Below are 25,222 nucleotides of genomic sequence, written 5' to 3' on the forward strand. Positions count from 1 at the left end.
AAAAGGAAACCACTAGACCACTAGCGTCATTGGTTACTTCTGGAACGCTTTTTGGTGGAAGCTCTGGGAATCTGGAGCAAGCCCTCTACCTATAAAGAGCTCTTGGATGGTGACGGGGAGCGGCCAGTTCAGTCCAAGCTTTGTGGGCTGTTGCTCTTGCACAGCGCTGGCGAACGTGGCTTCCCAATGCCTCAGCTTGGTGGGGAGGTGCCTTTGAGGGGAGGACCTCTGGGTGGTGGCCTCAGCTTTTCCTTCATCATCAGGAGAAGGTCTGGCTTGAGTGGGTCCAGACTGGATAGCATTTCTCAGTGAGGGGTTTCTGGGAGCCAGAAGTCAGCGGGTGTCCAGGGCCACGGGAACAGAGTGGGTGGAGAGAGTCCTGGTGCTACTGAGCCTCCCAGAGCAGTCTCAGCCTTAAGAGGCTTTCCAGAATTGTGGTGGTACAATTATTATTATTTTTATTTTTAAAGATTTTATTTATTTATTCATGAGAGACACACACAGAGAGAGAGAGGCAGAGACAGAGGCAGAGGGAGAAGCAGGCTCCATGCAGGGAGCCCGACATGGGACTCAATCCAGGGTCTCCAGAATCACGCCCTGGGCTGAAGGTGGCACTAAACTGCTGAGCCACCCAGGCTGCTCTATTATTATTTTTATTAACGTTATGGTGGTTAATTTTATATGTCAACTTGACTGGGCCATGGGGTGCCCACACATTTGGTCAAGCATTATACTGGGTGTGCCTGTGAGGATGTTTCTGGAGGAGATTAACATTTCCAGTTGGTAGCCTGATTAAAGCAGATTGCCGTCCTAGGTGTGGATGGGCCTCATTCAACTGAGGATAGAACTAAAGGTTGAGTAAGAGGAACTCCTCCTGCCTAACTGTGCTGGAACATTAACCTTCTGCCTCCCAACTGAAACATCTGCTCTTCAGGCACCTGGCGTGATGCATCTGTCTTGGGATCAGGTCATGATCCTAGGGCCCTGGGATTGAGCCCCGCATCGAGCTCCCAGCTTGGCAGTGAGTTTGCTTCTCCAGCTTCCTGTCCTGTGAGCTTTCTCAATTTCTCTCAAATAAATGAATAAATAAATAAATAAAATCAAAAAGAAAGAAAGAAAGAAAGAAAGAAAGAAAGAAAGAAAGAAAGAAAGAAAGAAAGAAAGAAAGAAAGAAAAGAGAGGGAGGGAGGGAGGGAGGAAGGAAGAAAGAAAGAAGAAAGAAAGAAAGAAAAATGGAGTTTTTCTTTTCCTGGTTTTCAGCCTTTGGACCTGGCGTGGAACTACACCAACATCTCTCCTGGGTCCCCAGCTTGCCAACTGCAGACCTTGGAACTCCTCGGCCCCCATAATTGGGTGAGCCAATTCCTTTTTTTTTTTTTTTTTGTCGAGCCAATTCCTTATAATAAATCTTGTTCTATATTTATATAGATAAACACACACACTATTGGTTCACTTTCTTCAAAGAGTCCTGGCTCATCTTTTCCTTTTTGCTTATAAAACCAACATACACTGGTAAAAATTCAAATGCTACATATACATATATATAATATAGAGAATTTAAATGACCCATAACTCTATTATGTTAATAGTATGGGTTTCTGCATTTGCTTAGGATATAGAACGCTGCAAAAAAACAAACAAACAAACAAACAAACAAACAAACAAAAACGTTCCCACCCCAACAATAATAATAAGGTGGATAAAATATAAAGTCATGCCTTTTCTCGAGTTCATCAGAAAGGCAACTAGGTAATCTGAGTTCCAAGGAGAGAGGACAGCCAAACCACCTGGCATGTAGCAGAGGCCTGCAGAAAGATGCGGCCTCAAAACAAGCGAGTACGATGAAATCCAGTAAAATTTTATTGAATTGTTCAGGCGAAGAAGGGACTAATTTGTCTGGAATGCCGAGGGCCCGTCCACACAAAGCAAGTTCACATTTGCTTGCAGGATCTTGTCCCCAGGCCTCCACTGGCTGCTCAGGAGAGAGGCCTGAGCCGGGCCTTGCTGCCGAGGGCTGGCAGGAAGTGCTCTTCAGCTCCTGGCATGCAGCCTTGCTCACTTCCTCGGATTCTCTCCTATGAAGCAAAATTCTCACTCCACTAGGGAAAGGACCATACCCCCTTCATCCCCAGGAAGAAGTAAAATCTCACCCTGCCCCAGGGAAAAGCTAGAGGAAAACATCCTCTAACGCCGTGGGAGGGGCAAGAAACCATCCAGGGCCCAAGAACCCATTCCAATACCAACTGGAAATCAACCACTACTGGGGAGGAATGAATGCACACTCAAGACATGCCTAAGACTGAAGCCAGGCTGGGATAACATGCGCCCACCCCAAGCACAATTGGCCGCTGCTACAGCAATCAGCACCAGTGGGGCTCTGCGGGTAAGACCTGCAACGACAAAACCCAGACCCAGCTCAGCTCCTGACTATCAGCTAATTCCCTGCAATAGACCCGAAACAAAGAGCAGCACGTCCATCGCCCAGAGTGCACCCTACACTGCTGTCTCTTCTCTGATACAAATAATGTTCAGCATTCAAGGAGAAAACGCTGTTAACAAATAAAGCCGTCAACTGAATCAGACTTGGATATAACCCTCCCAGATGGGACTTTAAAAGAACTGTGATTAATATGTCGAAGCATCTAGGAGGAAAGATGGACACCATGCATGAACAGATGGGGACTAATTTTAGCAGAGAGAAACTGTAAGAAAGAGTCTAGCAGAGAAACTACAAGGAAAAAAAAAAATATATATATATATACCCCAAAACGACATCAGGAATGGAGAAGTCCTTGGACGAGCTCAAAAGTAAAAGCAGCACAGTGGAGGAATATATCTGATTTGCTGAAGGATTATAGGTGTGGCACCAATGTACAATCAAGAAAAGGAAGAACAGATAAATTAGACCTCGTTTTAATTAAAGTTAAAAATGTTTGTGCTGCGGAGGGATGGCACCAGGAGAGTGAAAAACAGCCCACCCAATGGGAGAGACTAATTGTTGATGCTACGATATAAAATAGTCCAACTGCTTTGGAAACAGTCTGGCACTTCCTCAGGCGACTACACACACAGCTCCCATGTGACCCAGCAATTCCACTCCGCGGCGGACACCGGAGAGAAATGAATGTCAGCACAACGACTGCTGTGCAAATGCTTATAGGACCGTTATCGATAACAGTCGAAAGGGGGAAACAACCCAAATGTTCATCAATGAGCAAATGGATCGAAAGTGGTATATCCACACAGTGGAATATGATTTGGTTCTAAAAAGGAATGAGGCATGCTCCAACCTGGGTGAAGCTTGAAAATATTATCCTGAGTGAGAGAAGCCAGTCACAGGAGACCACAAACTATATGATTTCATTCATATGAAATATTCAGAACAGGAAAATCTATAGAGACAGACAGTGGATTAGTGATTGCCTAGGCTGACGGGGTAGGTGGCGGTGGGGGCGTGGTAAGTGGGTGACAGGTAAAGTATATGAGGTTTCTTAATGGGATGATGAAAATCTAAAACGGACTGTTCTGGTGATTGCATGTATTTGTGCACATACTAAAAAACATCGAGTTGTGCACTTTAAATGGACGATTTGTATGACATGTGAACCACAGTTCAGTAAACACGCTTAAAAATATACATTGGCAAAGTCTCATAATTCTTTGGGTGTATGATCTGTTTTCTCTGGAGTCCTCTCGTTCCTCTGGAAAATGCTGAGATTTGACCTAGTTATGGGAGCGGTGGTGGTGGGTCTTGGGCATTGCCTTTGAAAGCATCTGCCCCAGATGAAGCGCTCACAGTGTGTGCAAGCAAAGAGGCGGTTCCCCTCTGACACAGAAGGGCGAGCTACTTCCACTGGCAAGGGGGGGATGGAATGGCGTGAGGGTTCAAGTTGTTAGTTTTATTTGGATACAACCAGATGTCCCCACTACCAATTTCAGGATCCCATTCTTTCTCTCTCTTTTTTTTTTTTTTAAAGGGATTGAGATCCCCCTTTTTTTTTTTTTAATTTTTATTTATTTATGATAGGCACACAGTGAGAGAGAGAGAGGCCGAGACACAGGCAGAGGGAGAAGCAGGCTCCATGTACCAGGAGCCCGAAGTGGGACTCGATCCCCGGTCTCCAGGATCGTGCCCTGGGCCAAAGGCAGGCACCAAACCGCTGCGCCACCCAGGGATCCCCATTCTTTCTCTTTTACGTGAAAGACTTAGTGAGACTATGAATTTAAACGAATTTAAACTACGAATTGAAATTTAATTCAGCAACCTACACAATTGAATTTTTGTTTGATTTTAAGTTATCAGTCTAGTGTACGTAAGAAATGAGAGAATCTTTTTAGAGTCGTCATGGAAGCTTTCCGGTTCTTGACCAGAACTTAAAGTGAGAATTTGTCATTTTCATTTGGTAAACAGTCAAGCATGCTCAAAGTAATTCATCCCATGTCACACTTATGGTCATCATTACTGCTGTAATAGTCAAGTGGGGCATGCCAAGACATGCTTCTCTTGTCACTTAACCACAGGAGATAATGTGATTAATTGTGATGTCACTACATTCCATGCATTACCAGCATGCCATTTCCCACTGGCAGGTAGTTCAGTGATGCCTTCAAGCCCAAGGACACAGCCAAACAAATTTCTAAATCCCACCTTTGTGGGTTATCTCCTACGACCACTGGCCAGTGTCAATTCTATATAGGTCAGGGGCCAAGCAGAGGACAGAAACGACACAGTAATTCTAACAGGGAAAGTTGAATATAAAATGTATAGATCAATGGATCAGAATAGAGTCCAGAAATAAACCTGTGCTTTTATGATCAATTAATCTATGACACAGGAGGCAAGAATATACAACGGAGAAAAGACAGTCTCTTTAATAAATTGTGTTGGGAATACTGAACAGCTACATGCCAAAGAATGAACTGGACCGCTTTCTTATACCATACACAAAAATAAACTCAAAACAGATTAAAGACCTAAATGTGAGACCTGAAACCATAAAACTCCTAGAAGAATATGTAGGTGGTAATTTGACATCAGCTATAGAAACATTTTTCTAGATATTCTTCCTGAGGTAAGGGAAACAAAAGCAAAATTAAACTATTGGGACTACACCAAAATAAAATACTTTTGCGCATCAAAAGAAACCATCAACAAAGCAAAAGGCAACCTACTGAACGGGAGAAGATATTTGCAAATAATGTATCCAATAAAGGATTAGTATCCAAAATATTAAAATAACTCATACAACTCAAACCAAAAAAACATAATCTGATTAAAAATGGGCAAGGGATCTAAATAGACATTTTTTCAAAGAAGACATACAGATAGACAACAACAGACACATGAAAAATGCTCAACATCACTAATCATCAGAGAAATGCAAATGAAAACTACAATGAGATACCACGTCACACCTGTCAGAATGGCTAAAATCAAAAACACAAGAATCAAGTGTTGGTGAGGATGTGGAGAAAGGGGAACCCTCTTGCACAGTCGATGGGAATCCAAACTGGTATAGCCCCCGTGGAAGGCAGTATGGAGGTTCCAAAAAAAATTAAAAATAGAATTATCATATGATGCAGTAATTCCACTAGTGGTTATTGATTCAAAGAAAATGAAAACTAACTCTATTTTTAAAAAAGATATATACACCCCTGTGTTTATGCAGCATTATTTACAAATAGCCAAGACATGGAGGCAGCCCGAGTATCCATTGCTAGATGAATGAATAAAGATGTGGTGTGTGTATATACATATATATGTCTGATGGAACACTACTCGGCCATAAAAAGCAATGAAATTTTGCCATTTGTAACCACATGGATGGACCTAGAGGGTATCATGCTAAGTGAACTGAGTCAAAGAAAGACAAATACCATACATTTCATTCCTATGTGGAATTTAAGAGACAAACAAAAAAACCCAGACTCTTAAGTACAGAGAACAAATGTGATTCCTGAAAGGGAGGTGGATGGGGGTTGGGTGGCACAGATCAAGGGGATTAAAGGTACACTTATTGTGATGAGTACTGAGGAATGTATAGAATTGCTGGATCACTATATTGTACCCCTGAACCTGTTTCTCTACTAAGGGAGAAAGAGAACTCTGAAGAATAAAGTGTCTCTCCAGTGCCCTCTACCGATAAAGGTTAATATAATCCCAGATGGCAAAGGAGAACCATTGCAGTATCACCAACAAGGCAAGGGAAAATTCTGAGCTAAGAGACAAGGATCATATGTGGTGCATTGAGCTTTGCTTTCTTATCCAGTCTGACAATCCCTGCCATTCAATGAAAAGGTTAAACCACTTATATTTAATACGACTATCAATATCATTAGATTTAAATGGACCATCGTGCTATTTATTTTCTCTTTGTCCTATCTGCTTTTTGTCCCCTTCTTCATCTGTTTTGAGCTTTTTTTCTCCCAAATGATCCCATTTCATATCCATTATTGACTTAGTATACTTAATTCTCATCTTATATTTTTAGTGGTTTCTCTAGGGTTTATGATAGTTTAATTTACCACAGATTACCTGCACATGGGTTGTACCACTTTACATGGAGTATAAGAATTGCTGGATCAAAAAAAAAAAAAAAGAATTGCTGGATCATATAGTCACTTCGTTTACTGTTTTGAGGAACTGGCAAACTGTTTTTCAAAGTGGCTACAAAATTTTGCATTTTCACCAGCGGCGTATGAGGGTTTCAGTTTCTACACAGCCTCACCACACTTCCTATTACCTCTCTTTTCAATTCTCACCATCCCAGTCAGTGTAAACATCTCATTTCAGCTTTGACTCGACTAATGATGTTGAGCATCTTCTCATGCGTTTATTGGCCGTTTGTATGTCTTCTTTGAAGAAATGTCTACTCAGATCCTCTGTTTTAAAATTGTGTTATTTGTCTTTTTATTGTTGAGTTGTAAGAGCTCTTTATATATTCTAAACACTGGTCCCTTATCAGATATGTGATCTGCAGAGATACTTTTGCTGAGTTAAAATTCTAGGTTGGCCATTTCTCCCTTAAGTAATATAAAGATGCTGCTCCCCCACCTTCTGGCTTGGATGGTTTTTATTTTCCCTTATGAGAAGTGTGCTATCATTTTAATCTTTGTTCTTCTCTATGTAATGTATCCTTTTCCCTCTATCTTAAGATTTTTCTACCTGATTTTAAGCATTTGAATTATGATGTGGTATATGGTTTTTTTGATATATTTCTTGTGTTGGGTTTATTGACCTTCTTGGGTTTACAGATTTCACAAATTTTGAAAATTTCTCATTATTTCTTTGAATATATTTCTCTTCTTCCTCTCCTTTATGGATACCTAATTTGTACATATACCCAATAGCAGTTGCCCACATCTCAATGATGCCCTCTTCTTTTTTTTTTCTTTTCAGTCTTTTTATAGTGGTGCATTTTATTTTGGATAGTTTCTACAACTATGTCATCAGGTTCATTAATCTTTCTTTCTTTCTTTTTTCAGACCACCACCACGATTTTATTCTTAAATAAATGCTCAGTCTAAGGCCAGGCTAGGTGGACAGGTAGACAAAAAGCAAAGGAAATGCAGGTTTTATGAATCCTTTCTTCTTTTCATTTGCTGTTAATCTCCAGTGTATTTTTCATGTCAGAAAAGGTTTTTTTTTTTTTTTTTTGTCACTAGACGTTTGAGGTATTAAAAAAATGTTTCCATGGTCCTTTTTAACATCTTCATGCTTTCTTCTACCTTCCTGAAAATACAGAATTCGGTTACAATAACTGCTTTAATATCTACTCATCCCATTACCTGTGTGATTTCTGTGTCTGTTTTTACTTATTTCTGCCTCTTTATATGCCTGACTTTTAATGGATGCCAGACATGTTACCTTATTAAAATGTATTGGAAGTTGTCATATTCCTGTAAATATCCTTAAGCTTTGTTGTGGAATACAAATAAATTATGTGGAGATAGTTTTACCCCTTCAAGGCTTGCTTTTGAGCTTTGTTAAAGAAACCATCACATCCTTTAGTGAAGGACTAATTTGGTCCCACTTCTGAGGTCAGATCCTTCTCAGCATTCTGCTCTGCTTGTTATAAGGTTTCCCAATCTGGCTGGTGGGGACTCACGCTATTTCTGCCCCCTGTGAGCTTTGGGGGTTTAGTTCCCCCTGCTCCTTCTGCAGGAAGTGGGGGAGGGGGTGGGGGTCCTTTGGTCAGCTTTGGGTAACCTCACATCTGTTCCGGTCTGTCCTTAGTGACTTAGTTGAGGGGGGCCCTCCGCACAGGTCTGGAGCCCTCTCTCTGGGAACTCCCTCCTCTCCATGTGCGTTTCCATTCTCAGTGCAGCTGTCTTCTTTCTAGGGTTCTGATCTGAAAATTCCCCCTAGCCTCTGCCCCTCCAAGTTTTCCAGTCTGTCTCCTCAAGTAAGGGAGCTCGTGGGGCTGCATGGCTTCCCGGCCCTGCCCAGCAGCCTGGAGACTATCCAGGCAGTACACTCTGCAACCACAGGCCTTACCTCATTGGCTTGCGTTTCCTTTTCTCAGGAACCTCTGTGCTCCCATTGTCCGACAGCTGGACACCACTGGGTCACATATTTTATCTGTTGATTTTGTTGTTTAGTAGGGGAGGGTGATTCCAGTCTCTCTGACTCCAGAAGGTGAAATCTTCTGGGGTATTGTTTGAGCTGTTTCCAAGGAGAATACATTCACTTCTTACTTGGGTGATAATACGACGAGTCAGCTCTAGGTGGGGAAGCAGCTGTGGATGCCCACATGCCCCTCCAAGAGAAAGCAGCCAGCCCAGCTGCCCTCAGCAACCTGCAGGAAAGGAGCGTGGGTCAGATCTCAGTCTCCCTCAGGCAGCCTCACCCAATACGGGGCAGCAGGTAGCATCACAGCCTGTCCTTCTCCACAACTGTCCAAGTTGCCACTGGCCCCAAAATCGTATGGATGATCCCAAGACAGCTCAGAGGAATTGTCAGAGAGAAGGATTCTAGACGGAGCCTGATGCCCTACAGTGTAGGTGGGGAAACGGGGCTGGAAGGGCACAGCAATAGCAGTGACAGTGGCCTAAGACCTGTCAGGTCAGACTCTGGCTCTCCTGACCCCAGATCTTCCTACTGCAGAAAAAAGAAAGGTGATTAAGAAAAAAAGATTGATTGCATTCATGATAAAAAAAAAAACAAACCCTCAACAAAGTAGATTTAGAGGGAACATACCTCAACGTCATTAAGGTCATATATGAAAAACTCACAACTAATATCGTTCTCAATGGGGAAATACAGAGCTTTTCCTCCATGGTCAGAAACTAGATGAGGACGTCTACTCTCACTCCTTTTATTCAACACAGTACTGGAAGTCCTAGCCTCAGCATTCAGATGACAGAAATGAAAGGCACCCAAATCAACAAGGAAAAAGTAAAACTCACTATTTGCAGATAACATGATACTATATAAATGTGAAAGACTCCACCAAAAAACTGCTAGAACTGATAAATGAATTCAATAAAGTCACAGGATGCAAAATTGACATACGGAAATCTGTTCCATTTCTCTACACCAATAATGAAGCAGCAGAAAGAGAAAGCAAGGAAATCAATCCCACTTATATTTGCGCCAAAAGGGCAGCCCCGGTGGCACAGCGGTTTAGCGCCGCCTGCAGTCCAGGGCATGATCCTGGAGACCCTGGATGGAGTCCCACATCAGGCTCTCTGTATGATGCCTGCTTCTCCTCTGCCTGTGTCTCTGCCTCTCTCTCTCTCTCTCTCTCTCTGTCTCTATGAATAAATAAATAAAATCTTTAAAAAATAAAAATTAAAAAATTAAAAAAATATATTTGCACCAAAAATAATAAGATACTTAGGAACAAACCTAACCAAAGAGGTGAAAGCCCTGTACTCTGAAAAGTATAAAACACTGACAAAAGAAATTGAGAATGACACAAAGGAATGGAAAGACATTCCATGCTCATGGCCTGGAAGAACAAATGTTAAAGTGTCTATACTACCCAAACAACCCCTATCAAAATACCTATAGCATTTTCCACAGAACTATAACAATTCTAAAATTTGTATGGAACCACAAAAAGACCCCAAAGTCCAGGGCAACCTTGAAAAAAAGCTAAGGGCATCACAATTCTGGACTTCAAGATATATTATAAAGCTGTAGTAACCAAAACGGAATGTACTGGCACCAAAATGGACACATAGACCAATGGAACAGAATAGAAAACCCAGAAACGAACCTACAACTATATGCTCAATTAATCTTCAACAAAGCAGGAAAGGCTATCCAATTGGAAAAAGAGCCTTTTCAACAAATGGTGTTGGGAAAACTGAACCACTTTCTTGCACCATACACAGAAATAAACTGGAGATGGATTAAAGACTCAAATGTGAGAGCTGAAACCATAAAAATCCTAGAAGAGAGCACAGGCAGTAACTTCTTTGACATCAGCTGTAGTGAATTCTTTCTAGATATGTCTCCTGAGGCAAGGGAAACAAAAGCAAAAATAAACTCTCGGGACCACATCAAATCATAAAGCTTCTGCACAGTGAAGGAAACAATCAAGAAAACCAAAACCTACAAGATAGGAGAAGATATTTGCAAATGACATATCTGATAAAGAGTTAGTATGCAAAATATACAAAGAACTTATTAAACTCAACACCCCAAATGGAATAATCCAGTTAAAAAATGGGCATAAGACACGAAAAGACATTTTTCCAAAGAAGACATATGTGTCGCCAACAAACACATGATAAGATGCTCAACATCACTCATCGGTCATCATCAGGGAAATGCAAATCAGAACTACGATGAGATTTCACCTCACACCTGTCAGGATGGCTAGAATCAACAACACAAGACACAACAGGTGTTGGTGAGGATGTGGAGAAAGGGCAACCCTCTTGCACTGTTGGGGGGATGGTAAACTGGTGCAGCCACTCTGCAAAATAGCGAGGTTTCTCAAAAAGTTAAAAATAGAACCACTCTATGGCCCAGAAATTGCACTACTAGATATTTACCCAAAAAATACAAAAATATGAATTCAAAGAGATACCTGCACCCTGATGGTTATAGCAGCATTATCTACAGTAGCCAAACTATGGAAACAGTCCAAGTGTCCAACAATTGATGAATGGATAAATAAGATATGGTACATTATATATATATATGAATATTAATCATAAAAAGGAACAAGATTTTGCAATTTGCAAGGACATGGATGGAGCTAGAGACTATTATGCTGAGCAAAATGTTAGAGAAAAGACAAATACCATATGATTTCACTCATATGTGGAATTTAAGAAAACAAATGAACAAAGTGGAAAAAAAAAAGGAGGAATCAAGAAACAGACTCCTAACTATAGCAAACAAACTGATGGTTACCAGCAGGGAGGGGGGAGGGGATGAGGGAAAGAGGTGATGGGGATCAAGGAGGGCACTTGTGATGAGCAACGGGTATTGTTTGGAGGTGCTGAGTCACTATACTGTACCCCTGAAACTCGTATTACACTGTATGTTAACTGGAATTTAAATTAAAACTTTTTAAAAAGGAAAAATGATTAACGTTTTTTCTTTTCATTTATTTAAATTTAAGTTCAATTAGCCACCATGTAGTACCTCATTAGTTTCAGATGGAGTGCTCACTCATTTATCAGTCGCGTGTAACACCCAGTGCCCATCACATCACGTGCCCTCCTTCATGCCCGTCACCCAGTTACCCCATCCTCCCCCCTTCCCTCCCCCCCTCCTTCCAGGGACCCTCGGTGTGTTTCTCAGTTAACAGTCTCTCATGGTTTGTCTCCCTCTCTAATTTCTTCCCATTCACTTTTGTCTCCCTCCCGCTATGATCCTCTGCACTGTTTCTTATAGAAGGAAAAACGTTCGACTTTTCAAAACAATAATGCATCGAATCCTTCTATAAGGCAATGACAAACACATTACTCAACAAAGGAGTACAATCAGCCCTTAGACAAATGAGGCTGGCCAGTGTGCTCACGGGGAAAGGTGATGATGTAGACGAAGCTGGTTACGGAACAGCGTGTCCAGTATAATCCCACTAGCATGTGTGTGTGTGCATGTGTGTGCGTACACATCACACGCACACGGATTTATGCAAACAAAAGGACTATGGAATGATGTGGCCAAAACCCCACCAGTAGTGACCTGTGGAGGATGTTGGGCCACTGAGTATTTTCACATCCTAGTTCCTATTTTTCTGGGTGGCACCCACGCCATCTCCTGCAGGCATTAGTTTTATAATCAAAGGCGACAAACTCAGGTATTAGCCCTTGACAACATTGTCGTAGGTGCATAGACCATGAGGCCTAAATAGCCCTGTGCAGGTACCATCAGGACTTACCTGGAATTGGGGATGGAAAAAAAAAATTTCCCAGCATAAAGTTGCTGTTCTCAGACTTCGCCACGGGAGGGCAGCAGAGGACCGGCCGGCTGCTGCAAGAGGAGGCCCGCGGGGCGCAGGGGTTTGGGAGGGGGCTTTGGAGGGGGCCGGCGGCGGGGACACAGACCCTGGCCACAGGGTTGAGGCGGACTCCACGGTGGTGCGGGCTGGGGTCAGGTTCCAAGGGAAAGGAGGACGAGATGCCTGCTAGGCGAAGGTCTCTTGCCTCAGCCCAAGGAGGAAACTGAGGCAGAAGCCCCGTCCGAAGTGAACTAACAGGGTGTTGGTGCCTGGGGCGGGGGTGAGAGTGGCCTACGGCCCAAGGAGCCGACAAATCCAAGTCCCTTCCCAGAAGCGAGGCATGGGCTCTGCATCAGCCACCTGGTCAGGGCTCAGAGCTCAGCGGGTAGGAGGCAGGGTGGGGGGGGCATGGGAACCCCACTCCCCAGGTGGCACAGGCCCAGGGGCCGGCCAGGCTAGCAGCTCTTGAGCTTGTCCTGGGAGCCACGCACTTTGCCTCCTTCTAATCATCGCGGTGATGCTCAGGGACACGGACGGGCCTTATACAGGAGAGAAAACCAGGGCACGGAGCGGGAGGTGACTTGCTCAGGATGACAGCCAATGAGCCGTGGTCCAGGGTCCAGGCCATCGGACCCTGAATCCCTGCCAGGGTGGGGACCTCCAGACGGGAGGTTGGCCGACGCCTCGGCCCCGCACCTGGACTCCAAATTGCCTGCAGGGGCTGCAGGAGCTGCAAGTGGAGGGGCCATGGAGGCTGACCCCAACCTCAAGGAGGGACCTGAGGGGGAGCCGTGGCACCTCAGAGGCAGGTAGAGGGGACTGCTGCTCGGCTCCCAGCTTGGACCACAAGAGGACAGGACAGCGTAGCCTTCACTTCCTGGACCGTCATGCAGGACATGGCCGGGAACCGGCTCCAGGGAGGTGAAGGCAGAGCACGTGTCCAGGAGGAGGAGGTACAGGCGCTGGGACAGGGCAGAAGACAGGGGTGGATGGCAGGTCGGGGGTGCTCAGGGGGCTGGGCCTGCGCTCTGGCTTCCACACCGGCCTGCAGTCACCCCATGGGGCCTGCGCGACACGCTTGTTGGCTCCGAGCTCCTGCACAGAGGCTGGCGGGCCTGGCTGGGCAGGTGTGAGGGGGCTGAGGGCAGGCCGGCCTGCTCCGATGCCTGGCGGGCTGCCCGGGAGGGCACGCAGCGAGCGGCAGGACGCAGGGAGTAGGCCCCAGAGCCCGACAGAGGCCTGGGGGCAGATGTCTCTGGGACGGGGGTCCGAGAGGAGCTCTACTCTTTCCTGTCACCAGGTCTCGGACAAGCCACTCAACCTCCCTGAACCCCCGCTGGCCCATCTGTCAAATGGTAACTCATCCCAGCGCCCACCGCGCAGGTGTTGGGAGGGTCCAACGTGACGGTGCGGGGACAACACGTTGTCAGTGGCTGGCACTGCCCAGGGCCCGATGGATGTGGGCCTGATCTTATTTCCTCATTTATGCCACATTGAACCTTGCCGGGTGCCAGGCCACACTGGGGCTGGAGATGCAGAGAGGCCCTGGCTACCCGTCTAGAGGACCGTGGAGGGAGCTGGGGGCGTGTGAGGCCGCGTCTGGGGGCCACCCCCCACCTCCACCCCTGCAGAGACACTTCGCCTCAGGGCGTGCCCTTGGCCTGGTTCCTCTTGGAGCGCACATCCTGCCCAGGAGCGGAGGCTGGGGGACATCGGACCCCAGGGGCCCATGTCCTCCCTGGAGCCAGCCTCGCCACTCTCCCATCCTGTATTCCAGGTTATTGGAAAACAGAGCGCAGGCGCTGTCTCACTTTGCCCATAAATCCCCTGGTATCCAATGGACGAGGACATGGTTTTCACGCCCCTGAAGCTGTCGTCACACAAGACATGGACTCTCTCGACTGTGAGCTGCGAGGACAGACTGTGGCTCACTGTGTTGGGCCAAGGGTCAGGGCTTGGCTTCTCCCGCCTTCCCGAGGGTTCCTGCTTGCGGTGAGGGATGCGTGGGGAAGAGGATGGTTCCCACGGAGCCCACTGTCCTCTGGGCTGGAGCCTCCTCCTTAAAAGTGGCCCTTGGGTAAGAGGGGTCAGGGAGAGGGGCCGCCCTGGGGACCCCTGCTCGCAGACACCGCAGTGGCGCCTTCTGGCTGCAGAGGGCGTCCCAGGGCTCCCCGGGTGGATGTGAGCCCACGGGTGGGAGACGGGGCGAGGTGAGCACCAGGCCGCGCACGGCTTGGGACAGAGCGGGTGTGTTTAGCGGGGCCTCTGTGCCTGAGGACAGACTGTTCCTGGCTCTGGACAGAGTCCCGGGGAACAGCCAGATGCCGGAGTCTGGAGGCCGCGGTCCCCCCTCCCCTGTGGGCCACCCCCCTTGTCCCGGCTCCTCCTGCCCTATCCACTCACCCAGAGGCCTCGGGGTGGGGGCTTGGGTGGGTTCCCGGGCCAGGGGGAGAGGGGGCCAGGTGTCTGCGGGCAGGCAGGGCCTAATCCCCAGCCGATCGTGGGGCCCGGCCACCCTCAGGAAGCAGACCGGCCCGAGGGAGTCCCCTGGGGCCTCTGGTCAGGACCAGAAGCAGTACAGAGCTCGGGCTGGGAGGGCGCAGGGGACCCCGCTGCCAGTTTGGGGCATCATCCCTGCCTGGGCTGCCATTCCTCTGCCTGCCACGTGCACCCTGCTCCCCGCGCGGCTCCTGCCAGGACTGCTGGGGACACCCGTGCGGCCCGGCCCCTGCAAGTGTGGCTCGATTGCCCCCCGCGTGCAGACGACGATGCCGACGCCCCATGGCACCCATTCTTTTTTTTTTTTTTTTTTTTTTTATTCATAAGACACAGAGAGAGAGAGAGAGGCAGAGACATGGGCAGAGGGAGAAGCAGGCTCGGTGCGGGGAGCCTGATGCGGGACTCGATCCCGGGGCCCCGGGGTCACGCCCTGGGCGGAGGGCAGACCTCAACTGCTGAGCCCCCCGGGCGCCCCCAGGTCACACGCTGCGGGAAGACAGCGGTGCTGGGGCCTGGACGGGTCGCACGAGGCCGTCCTCGGGCTCCCGGCGGGTGAGGTGCTGGGATGGGAAGGCGCGGTGGTGGGGCACCCTCCCGGCCTCCCTCCCCTGGGTCCGGAGCAGGCATGGAGGGGGCCCAAGGCCGGGGTGCAGGTGCTGCCTTGGGCTCAGCCCCGCAGCCCTGCACCGGGACCGAGAACTCGGGATTCAAAGCCTGCCACTGCCACCGGGCCGCGGGTGACCTCGGGCAGAGCCTCCCTCTCTGGGGCCTCAGCGTGGCCCGGACAGAAATGGGGGGGTGTGAGTGGCGGTGGGTCCCCGCCCGGCGCTGGGCGCCCCTCTGGCCCCCGACAGCCCTCCGAGGTGGCCGCGGCTCCCGGGCTTGCACCAGCTGCCCCTGGACGGGCCCGTCAGCCTCACCGGAAGCCCTTCCTGTCCAGGGGAATTACGGGTTTCCACAGCCCCGGGAGATGTCGAAACGCAGGCTTGTTTGCCTTGGGTTTGTTTTCTTTCCACGGAAAACAAAACACAACAAACCCGTGGGCGCCGGCCCGCTGACCCACGGGGGCAGATAGCCCGTAGCCCGGGTTCCTCGGGAGGCCCCGGCCCCAGCGCCCGGCGGGGCTCCGGGTCGCCTGCCGCGGGGGCCAAGGGACCTCGGGGGTCCCGGGTGGGGGGCGCCTTCCGCCCGAGTCACAGACAGTGGGAGCAGGAGCTCCACAGGCCCGGGGCCCCCGGGTGCCAAGGTGCACACCGGGCCTTGGGCTTACGGGGCCTCCTCCGGCGCACCCCATCCCTGGGGAAGCCGGGGCTCGGAGTGGGGGCTGCTCAGCCTCAGGCAGCCAGGGGAGGCAGGGCGGGGGCCGTGGGCACACGGGCACGGCTCCGGTCCTCGGTTGTGTACAGCCCCGGGAGGGTGCTGCCAAACAGGCACCCCTAGGCGAGAATCCTCTCCTCCGACGGTCGTGGGGCTGTGTCCCCTCTCCACCCACCTGCCCGGCTGCATGGACACCCACCTGCCACTTCAGGCTGACTCTGGCCCTCCCAGGCCACCTCACTTACCCTGAGTGGGGCATCCGGGGCTGAATGCGCCAACAGGCAGGAAAGAGCTTGGGGGCTTCGGGGATCCACTGTCCACTCCAGATAACACAGGGGGAGCGGTTCCCTGCTTCTGAAGTCAGGGAATCTCTGTTCCTGCCAGTTCCCCACCCCACCCTCCCCAACGGCGACCCCTGATCCTAAGGACCCACACTTTTTGCTGGAGCCCCTGCCCACCGGCCTCCCTCCTGACATCACCACTGGCCCCACGGGATCGTGAGGGACCATTTCAAAGCCTGTCATTTCTCAACCTTGTACATTAGACTGGGTGCTTTAAAAACCTGGGGATGCAGGCCAATTTCTCGAGCATCTCCAGGGTGGGGCCACAGCTCCCACAGGGATTCTGGTGAACAGCAAGGTTGAGAATGACCAGAGAGCTGGGCCTGGGCTGAAGCCACCCCCCCACCACCCCCCTCGGCCCGTGTGTAGGTGGCTTCTTAAGAGCCATGGCTTCCTGTCCATGGCTGTCAGCAAGAACCCCACGTCGTGACAGCCCAGCCTCACCCCTGGCTTGTTCAGAAGAGAGACCCTCTGTTCTGCCTCCTGGGGACTTCCCAGGAGGCCTGGATGCTTCAGATTGCTCATTGTGTGATGCCTAGTGTCTGGGGCCCAAATTCTGGTCTTGGCAAGAGGGCCAAGTGTGGTCACGGCGGTGGGGCCCAGGCCTGCTGCCTCCAAGGAAGATTCACTCCTATATATGGTCACCCGGGAGTCCCACTGCTGAGCTAACATGTGACCTAATGTGCCGACAATCTTGCCCAGTCTGGGGCCCACGTTGGGGAGGGCCCTGACTCTGGAGAGTGTCCACTTGGGGGCAGAGGGGCCGGGAGGAGGCACATTGATGGCATGGAGGCAGCACAGCAAGGACAAGATGACCCAGCCTCGGGGCAGGAGATAGGCAGCTCGAGGGGTCCTTCCCACCCCGCCTGGCCTCGCGCGTCTGCGAAAACTCCCAGCTCCCCCCACTGATGCTCTGTGCAAACAAGGAAACCCACGAGCCTCTCTTGCTTTTAGAAGTTCTTTTAATACAGCATGAAAAGGCTATATTGCTATAGGCAAGCTGTATACAGGTTTTCCAGGAATAAGGCACACAACGGAATGCCATCCCGAGGGCAGCCCTTCGGAGGGGGCGGGAGCCTTCTCTCTCCATGCACCCTCCGAGCCCGGCCCACGGGTTCTCGTTTGTCTTTTTAGCTGGACACACACATATGAACAGATACAGACACGGACAGGGGCGCCACGTGGGAGTGGAGGAGGTCCAACGGCGAGGCTGGCGACAGATGGCGACGAGCCCTCCTGCCGCCAGCCCTTGGGCGACGGCTCAGCCACCTCCCCGAAGGCCGGAAGGCCTCCCACTCTCCAGGATTACTTGTTGCACTGGGCTACCATGTAGTGATGTTGGATTAAATATTCATTTAGAGTAGATTCAAGTCTAGTAGATGTTGGAGGGCAGGTGTAAGGGCTCTGGTTGACAAATCCAAGTTCAAACGGCCTGGGGCCCAGAGGCGTGGCTCAGATGGCAAAGCTCCAAAGAGGGGCGTGGAGAACTCTGCCTCCCGCTTCCTCTTCCCTCCCGGGCTCTGCTGACCGGGGCCCTCCACCAGGCCAAGGAGGTCACCTTCGGAGCTGGCCAACCAGGCAGGGGCCGGACCGTCCTCACACGCTGGCTGTGTAACACTGCTGTGCCCCTTCTTCGGCCGGCCCACTCCCTGCCCACCCCACGCAAAGTTAATAACCATAATAACAAGATAATAATAAGAAGGTGCAAGAGAATGGATTACAATGCTGTGTTTGTTACCCTCAGCTGAAGAGGCTCAAAGGGATCACTATTCCCTTCTTCTGCTATGTATCTAATAATAGCTTCCCTTAAAAAAAAAAAAAAGCAATACTTTCCAAAATACACATACGTATAAATACAGGACACGGACATATTAATAAGTCTAAGCACTTGAATAATATGCTTGGCTACTTAATACTGATATTTTCATCCAAGGAAAACAACACAGAATAACAACAATATGGCTTAAAGAATCGCAAAGATTTTTTTTTCCTCATCAGAATTATGTACCAACTTCATATAATATTCTATGTAGACAATATTTCCTTCTTAATGTAGTTCCGTTGCATACTTTTTACAGATCAAAGCATAGTAAAAAAAAAAAAATAATCAAACCAAAAACAAAAACGAAACAAACAAAAGAAACCAACAACAGGAGAAAAGAGAAAAGTTCTCACCATAAATATATTCTTGCAGCTTGACCAGAAGGTTTGCAAAATACTTCCAGAAATCTTCATTTGATATTCTATTGCCCTCCTGAAAGCTCCCAAGTTTTGAAAATGCCTCTTTTTGTGTTTTAGCCTCAAAAATCAAGCAATTATATTTTTCTTTTTCTTTTCTTTTCTTTTTTTTTTTTTTTTAAGAAAAAAAAAGGCCCTCAAATATATACAGACAAAAATCACTGTGAAGATTTTTTTCCGGAGAAGGTAACAAATTCAGTGTTGTGAGAAAAATGGGTAACCAGAAGAAATTTTAACATCTATGATTTTTTTTCTTCAAAATACACACATAGTATTTTTCTTTAAAAAAAAAAGAAAAAGGAATTCTGTGTCAAGTATAACTCAAAATAAATACAAATTCACAAGTAGAACTATCGAATACTTCATATGGGTTAAACACTGTTATCTCTCAACTAGATCGCTAGATCCACTAACTGCAGGCGATTGTCCCTTTTGAACACAAGCCACACGCCTTCTTGTCTCCTGGGCTCTCGGGCCCCCAGAGCACAGCATCGCCACGGTCCCCGGCCTGGCGGCAGGGCCTCCTGCTGCCCACGGACGGCTCCCCGCGATCCAGCCCAAGCCCACGGGAGTGGGGTGCACGGGAGGGGGGGTCCCCAGGGCAGGAGGGCCCAGCCCCCACGGTGCCCACGGCTGCGGCCACCGGCTGGACAGAGCTCCGAGGAGGTCACTTGGGGTGCTATCCCATTTCCCGCCGGCCGCGGAAGGCCGCTCGCCTCCAGCAGGTTGGAGCCTGGGTTCTTTGTAGGATCTGGGCTGCCCCCACTCTTGCAGTACAGTTGGTAGGCTCTGGGCCCCCTGGGGCCAAGGTGTTTCCCCCCCATCCCCACCCCACCCCCCTACCCCCGGCTTCTGGGTCCTGGTCCTCACGGCAGAGACCAGCACACTGCCCACCCCCAACCCCCCCCACCCCCCCGCGGGCACCACTGTTAGCCGCGCTAGGATGACAGACAGTGACAGCTTCCCCGGGGACGGAGAGCCCGGGGCCAGGACAGAGGGGGGGCAGGGGACAGCTGGGAGGGATTCCTCGGGGGCACTCCCGGGGGGGCAGCCGGTTGCTGGGCATTCTGCTCCCGTGGGCTGCGCGGAGGCGGCCGTGGGGCTCGGGCTCCTTGTCTAGTGCTCAGAGGGCAGGGCCCCCTGAAGTCTCCCCTGCACCCCCCCCACCCCCTGCAAACGCACTCCCTCCATCTCTTCAACTTGCTCCGGGACCCGGACCCGGGTTAACACTTCACGGTAACTCCTCAGTCTGACACAGCATTTTCATTTGAAAACAAAAAGTGACGGGCCCCAGCTGGGTGACCTTGAGCCGTGGTAAACACTGAATTCAGGTCCATTTCATGGTCGAACTTTTTTTTTTTTTTCCCCCCACAGAGGCATGAGGTTGGGGCAAAATCAAGTGACCCAGTCCCGACAGCCGACAGCCGGCTCTCTCCCTCTCCCCAGGAGGAAGGAAGGACGATGGGACAATAAACCTAGGGCTGGTCGCGGGGGAGAGAGGGGAGAGGCGAGCGTGACCCTCGGAGGACGGGACAGGGTCTCCCGGACCCACGTGACTTGCGCAGGGCCTCCCCGCTCCCTTGGGAGGTAGGAAATCGTTGTCCCCATTTTAGAAACAAGAGGCGGTGTAGCTTACATCGGGGCTGCCCTATGTGAGGGGGGGATCCCTCATTTTTGCAGGGGTGGGGGCACCGGGCAGGGCGGGGTTACAGGCAGTGACTGGGGAGGACCGGCACCCCTTGGCTCTGTCAGTGACCGATGGGGTGACGGCGTGCAGTGTGGCCTCTCCAAACAGGGCGCCACGGGAATCCCACAACACGGGGGCTGAAGTGGGCCTGTGCCCTCCGGAGCCGCTCCCACTTAGCCAGTGGCCACGCTGAGGCCCGGAGGTGGGACGGCCTTCCGGAGGCTTCGAAGCGTACAGAAGCCAGGCCAGCACCGGAACCTAGGTCTCCGGCCCACGGGGCCCATGTCTGTCCTGCCAGAGCGCCTTCCTCGCCCAGCCCCACGGCCTCGGTCTGGATGGGGGGACCCCAGTATGGGCAGAGGTGAAGGATAAAGACAGGGAATGGGCCTGATGAAATCTGAGCACAAAATCCAATCCCGAGAGGGAAAGGTGTGTGCGTGGGGGGGTCGGGGGGCGGAGGGTGTCGTCTGATGGGCCCCGGGTCCCACCGTGGAACGCCGTCCGACATTCAGTGCCTCCCGGTCCCTGCCCTCTGGGTCTAGGGTGGGCGAAGTTAACGATGGCACAGGCAGTGGGGTCTGGGGCTCACGGCGGGCAGGGGGCAGAGATCCTGCTCCCCAGCAGCTGCTAGAACAGGTGTCAGCCCGCCAGGACTGCTGACTCAAACAGGACAGAAACCTAGGGCACTCTGAGAGTGGCTTTGTGCACAGGGCAAACAGGAAGGTTCCGGGCAGAGAAGGAGGCCTGGCTCGTCTTGGGGTGACAGTCCCCTGCAGGCTTTGGGATTCACAGTACATTTAGTGCACTTGTGGCCAACACAAGGCTGCTCACCCCAAAGGGAGTCTCAGAGGAAGACAGCGGCAGGGGACACCAAGGACTTTACGGGGTCCTGTGTGCTGCCCTCTGCTCACCTTGTCCCCTCCATCCCCAACCTCAGGCCCACCTGCGGAGAGTCCCAGAGAGCTGGCTTTCTGCGGGGGGGGCAGCCACGTCCGTAACACTGTTTGTCGACACACACGAGACAAGAACCTAAGACAGCCCTGCCCGGGCACGTAAGGCTGCGAGGCTGCCCCCACGCGCACGAGGACACTTGGCACCTTGGAGAGACACGGGGAGGGGCGTCTCCTCCGGCGGGCTGGCGGGCGGGCGGCTCACTGCACCCGGCGGCAGTAGTATCCCAGCACCTTGCACTTCTCACAGAGGTGCTGGGGATGCTCCTTGCTCTGGTCGGACACATCCAGGCCGTCGGGCTTCTCCAGGGGTCTCTGCAGAGAGGAAGGGGGCGGTGGGGAGAAAGGTAGAAACACAGAGAGAAGCGGGGACAGTAAGCCAGATGCAGAGCGAGGCACAGAGAGAGCACCAGACAGACGGGGTGGGGGTCGCGGAAACAGAGCCCGGAGTCACAGAGGTGGTCCCTAGGGGCCCGGGCCCTTCCCACCTCTGGCCTGTGGCAGGTGCACAGCCGGGGGGCCCAGGGCTGGGCCGGGGGAGGGGCTCCCGGACACCAGTCGTCTTTGCACCACTTTGCCCTCCTCCCCCCAGGACTCTCAGAGCAGCCACCCCAGCAGCTCACAAAAGCCCAGGACAGAGGCAGGCCAGGAGTGCCCGGACAGCACCCAGGCGAGGCGACCAAGGCCCAGAGCAGGGAAGACGCAAGCCCCCAGCTCCCGACCTGCGGCTCACCCAGCGCCTCGCCCCTACTTGTCATTCCCAGGCTTTGGGCTTGGGGTAAACGAGCCTCGGCTCTGTGAGGTCAGCAGCCAGTGCCCCTCGTCCCAGGGCTTGCCCTGCCCACCGAGTGGCTACATGAGCGGAACCTCACGGTTTCCTAACAGGGAAACAGAGGCCCAGAGAAGGGAGGTGACTTGCCTGACCTGTGATGCCACTCACTCCCTAGGTGACCTCAGGGGGCCTCAGTTTCCACACCTGTAAAGTGGGCCATATCATGACACCTCGTTTGCGGGGCAGTGGGAGGAATCAGATGACTAGATGTTTGTGAACCAGGCAGTGTTAGGCGTGCATGAGAACACTTCTGGGACACAGGAGCTTCCTGCTCCCGCTCTCCCTCCCATCCTGGCTCTCAAAAGCCAGCAAAGACTTGTTGCTCTGGAAAATTTATGGAGGCTATTAGGCACACCTCCTGAGGCACATGGTTTCTTGGCTGGCAGCCGAAGCCCCGGCTCAGAACGCCCACCTGCAGAAGGGTCCCCTGCATGGATCTGGGGGGACTCAAAGGAAGCCAGTCGGGGACAGCTGGGACCCACATGCTGAAGGTTGAGGAAGGGGGGAGCAGGAACCGCAGGCTGCTGTGGGGCCAGGGAGCCCCGGGGGTCAGTGACCTTGACCACAGATGGTCCTGGAGGGAGCCCTGGGCACACGGCAGACTTCTCAAAAGTAGCGCACTGGCTTTTCTGACCCATCATGCACTACCTGGCCTGCAGCTGACACTCAGGGCAGGTGGGGAAATGGAAGAGCCACAGAGCTCCTGGAGGTGAGCACAGAGACCAGGGAGGGGCAGCTCCAAGGGTCATAAAACCCATCTCTGTGCTCCCTAAAGCCACAGAAAGACGGGTGCAGAAAGGACAGAAGCCTCGGCCTTGTCCCAAGAGGCTTTGAGATGACCGGCTTTCCTGGCCAGGGGAGAGGAGAAAGGGTTCAGGTTTGTGTGGGACGTGGGCTTGAACGGCCTCCAAGCCGTGCGACCTCGGGCAAGCCACCTGGTCCCTCCCATCCTCCATCCCCCCATCTGCAAAAGGGGACGTGTGACACTTTTCTCACGGGGTCGTGACTACAACTGGGAGAAGAGGAAGAGTAGAGCAGAGCAGAGCAGATAAAAGCTATTCGTGCTGCTCATCATGGTCACTCGCGGGCGAGGGTCACCAGCAGGGAAACAGACACTGAAAGGTGCAGCCTCGATTCCAAGCTGGAAGGCCTAGGGAGGCCCCCGACCTGCTCTCCCAGATACCCAGGAAGGCCACCAGCAGCCCCTGGGCAGGGAGACCAGCCGTAAGAGCTTTCCCCTCTGGAACCTCAATTCCGTAACCTGGGCGGGAGCTTCCTAACGTGCAGCGTGTGCATGATGGAGAGGGAAGTAACTGCCAGGACTTGTTACAGCCCTTTATAGCCATAAAGAGCTCTGCAAGGCTGTGCGGCCTCTAGAAGTTATTTAACCTCTCTGTGCCTCATTTCTCTTCTATGAAAAGTGGTTATGAAGGATAAATCCGGTAACACATGCAAAGTTACCCGGGCAGAGGTCGGCCAGTATTGATCCCACACTGTTGCTGCTACTGTTAGCATGATGGGGGACCGGGGGCAGGCTGGGGGCCAGGGAGCCAGCTACACCATCCCTCCTCCTTGGCCGTGGCCCTATCCAGGCCCCTGCCCACCGTGGGTGGGTCCAGGCTCCGCTGACCCTCCAAGGAGGGAAAATATCCAGCTGCTGGGATGGATCAGCCCAGGCCGTCCCCACCCCCAGCAGGGAGGCAGAGCCTTTCAGTGTTTTCTTCTCCTGGGGAGCAGGGGAGCTGCAGCTGGAGCCTGACGGGAAACAGATGTGGCGGGGGAGGGAGCAGGGGGGAGTGGAGGGCTCTCGGGGGATGGATGCTGCACAGGTCAGAGCTTGGGGGGTGGGGTGGGAGAAATAAAGCGGCCCCTCTCCACCACGGGGCGCTGGGGACAGAGACTCCAAGTCCTCCTCTCAGTTCTTCAAAGGCCCCTGATTGCCAGGGAGTAGGGTGGGGGCGCCCCGTTCCCACCTCGCCTATAATCTCCCTGAGGGAGAAGACCCAGGTGAGAAGCACGTGGAGTCCAGGAGAGGAGATGGGGGTGCGGGGTGGTGGGAAACTATGGCCCCCTTACCACTGCCCGGCTGAGGGGTCCTGCTCAAGCCCTTCCTCTCTCTGGGCCGTAGTATTCCAGCTGCGCACAGTAGGGCGGACCGGGAGGCGGGAAGAGCAGAGCCACGTGTTCTTGGAAGCTCCTCCGGGACTGGGAACCCACCCAGGGGCTGAGCCTGACCATCGGGGTGCGCGTGTGGGCACAGGGGGCCAGGGAGGCGGTGTTCAGATCGACTTTTGCAGGACGCAGCTGACAAGGCCAGTGAGGCCACTGCCTGCCTGGAGGCGGTGGTACGAGCCCAGCGTGGGCCTCCTCGTGGGAGCCGGACGCGAGAGCGGAATAGGGGCAGGCGTCCAGGAGGCCGGAGCCCCTGCGAGGGGGCAGGTGTCCTGGCCTCAGGCCTGTGGGCTGGGCCCTGCCTCTCTGCCGGGTTGCAGAGGCTGTGAGCATGGAGAAGGCCCGAGCCGTGCAGCCCCCAGCACACAGCCAAACCCCCCGTACATCTGAGCCTCCGCAGGAAAGGGGGCCTTACCAACTCCCCTCCCCCGTCCCCCATGTGACCTGGCCTCCCTGCCTCCCTCCCCCTTTGGCCCCAAACTTGATCCTTCCTCATGAATCCAAGCTTCTCTACTGACTTATGCTGCTTGCCTCAGTTTCCCCCTCTGTACAATGGGAAGACAACAGAGCTGACCCCACAGGGTAGCTGAGAGGATGACAGGTATTAAGTACTGGCATAATTTTTCCAATCTTGCCCTCTCCCATCACCACAGGGATCCACCTGCGGCCTTGCCTCCTCTTTCTCCCCGGGGCGGGGGGAGCTCTGGGACACCCGTGGCCGATATGGCCAAGCGGGGATGTGTACGGACGCCTGCCTGGGCTCCCCATACTCCAACGGA

General features: G+C 51.8%; 1 protein-coding gene and 1 long non-coding RNA gene across 3 annotated transcripts in view; both read right to left on the reverse strand.

Annotated features, from left to right (window-relative positions):
- Nucleotides 1-1,844: 1,844 nt before the first annotated feature.
- Nucleotides 1,845-17,179, reverse strand: LOC140632094 (uncharacterized). 2 transcript variants are annotated; one of them, XR_012029624.1, is made up of 4 exons: nt 17,009-17,179; nt 16,469-16,577; nt 8,498-8,798; nt 1,845-7,732 (listed from the first exon to the last, which is right to left on the reverse strand). It is a non-coding gene; the product is annotated as an uncharacterized lncRNA (long non-coding RNA). The 2 variants fall into 2 exon arrangements; XR_012029623.1 differs by lacking the exon at nt 17,009-17,179 and having other exon boundaries at nt 16,469-16,607.
- Nucleotides 17,180-20,392: 3,213 nt separating this feature from the next.
- The window catches only part of ZCCHC24 (zinc finger CCHC-type containing 24), a 57,755-nt gene continuing 52,925 nt past the window's right edge, over nt 20,393-25,222 (reverse strand). Inside the window, exon 4 of the mRNA XM_072823775.1 lies at nt 20,393-21,754. Coding sequence (XP_072679876.1) covers nt 21,641-21,754 — 114 coding nt within the window. The 3' untranslated portion in view covers nt 20,393-21,640. The remainder of the gene's footprint in view (nt 21,755-25,222) is intronic.

This window comes from Canis lupus, chromosome 4 (assembly GCF_048164855.1).
Source record: "Canis lupus baileyi chromosome 4, mCanLup2.hap1, whole genome shotgun sequence".
NCBI lineage: Eukaryota > Metazoa > Chordata > Mammalia > Carnivora > Canidae > Canis > Canis lupus.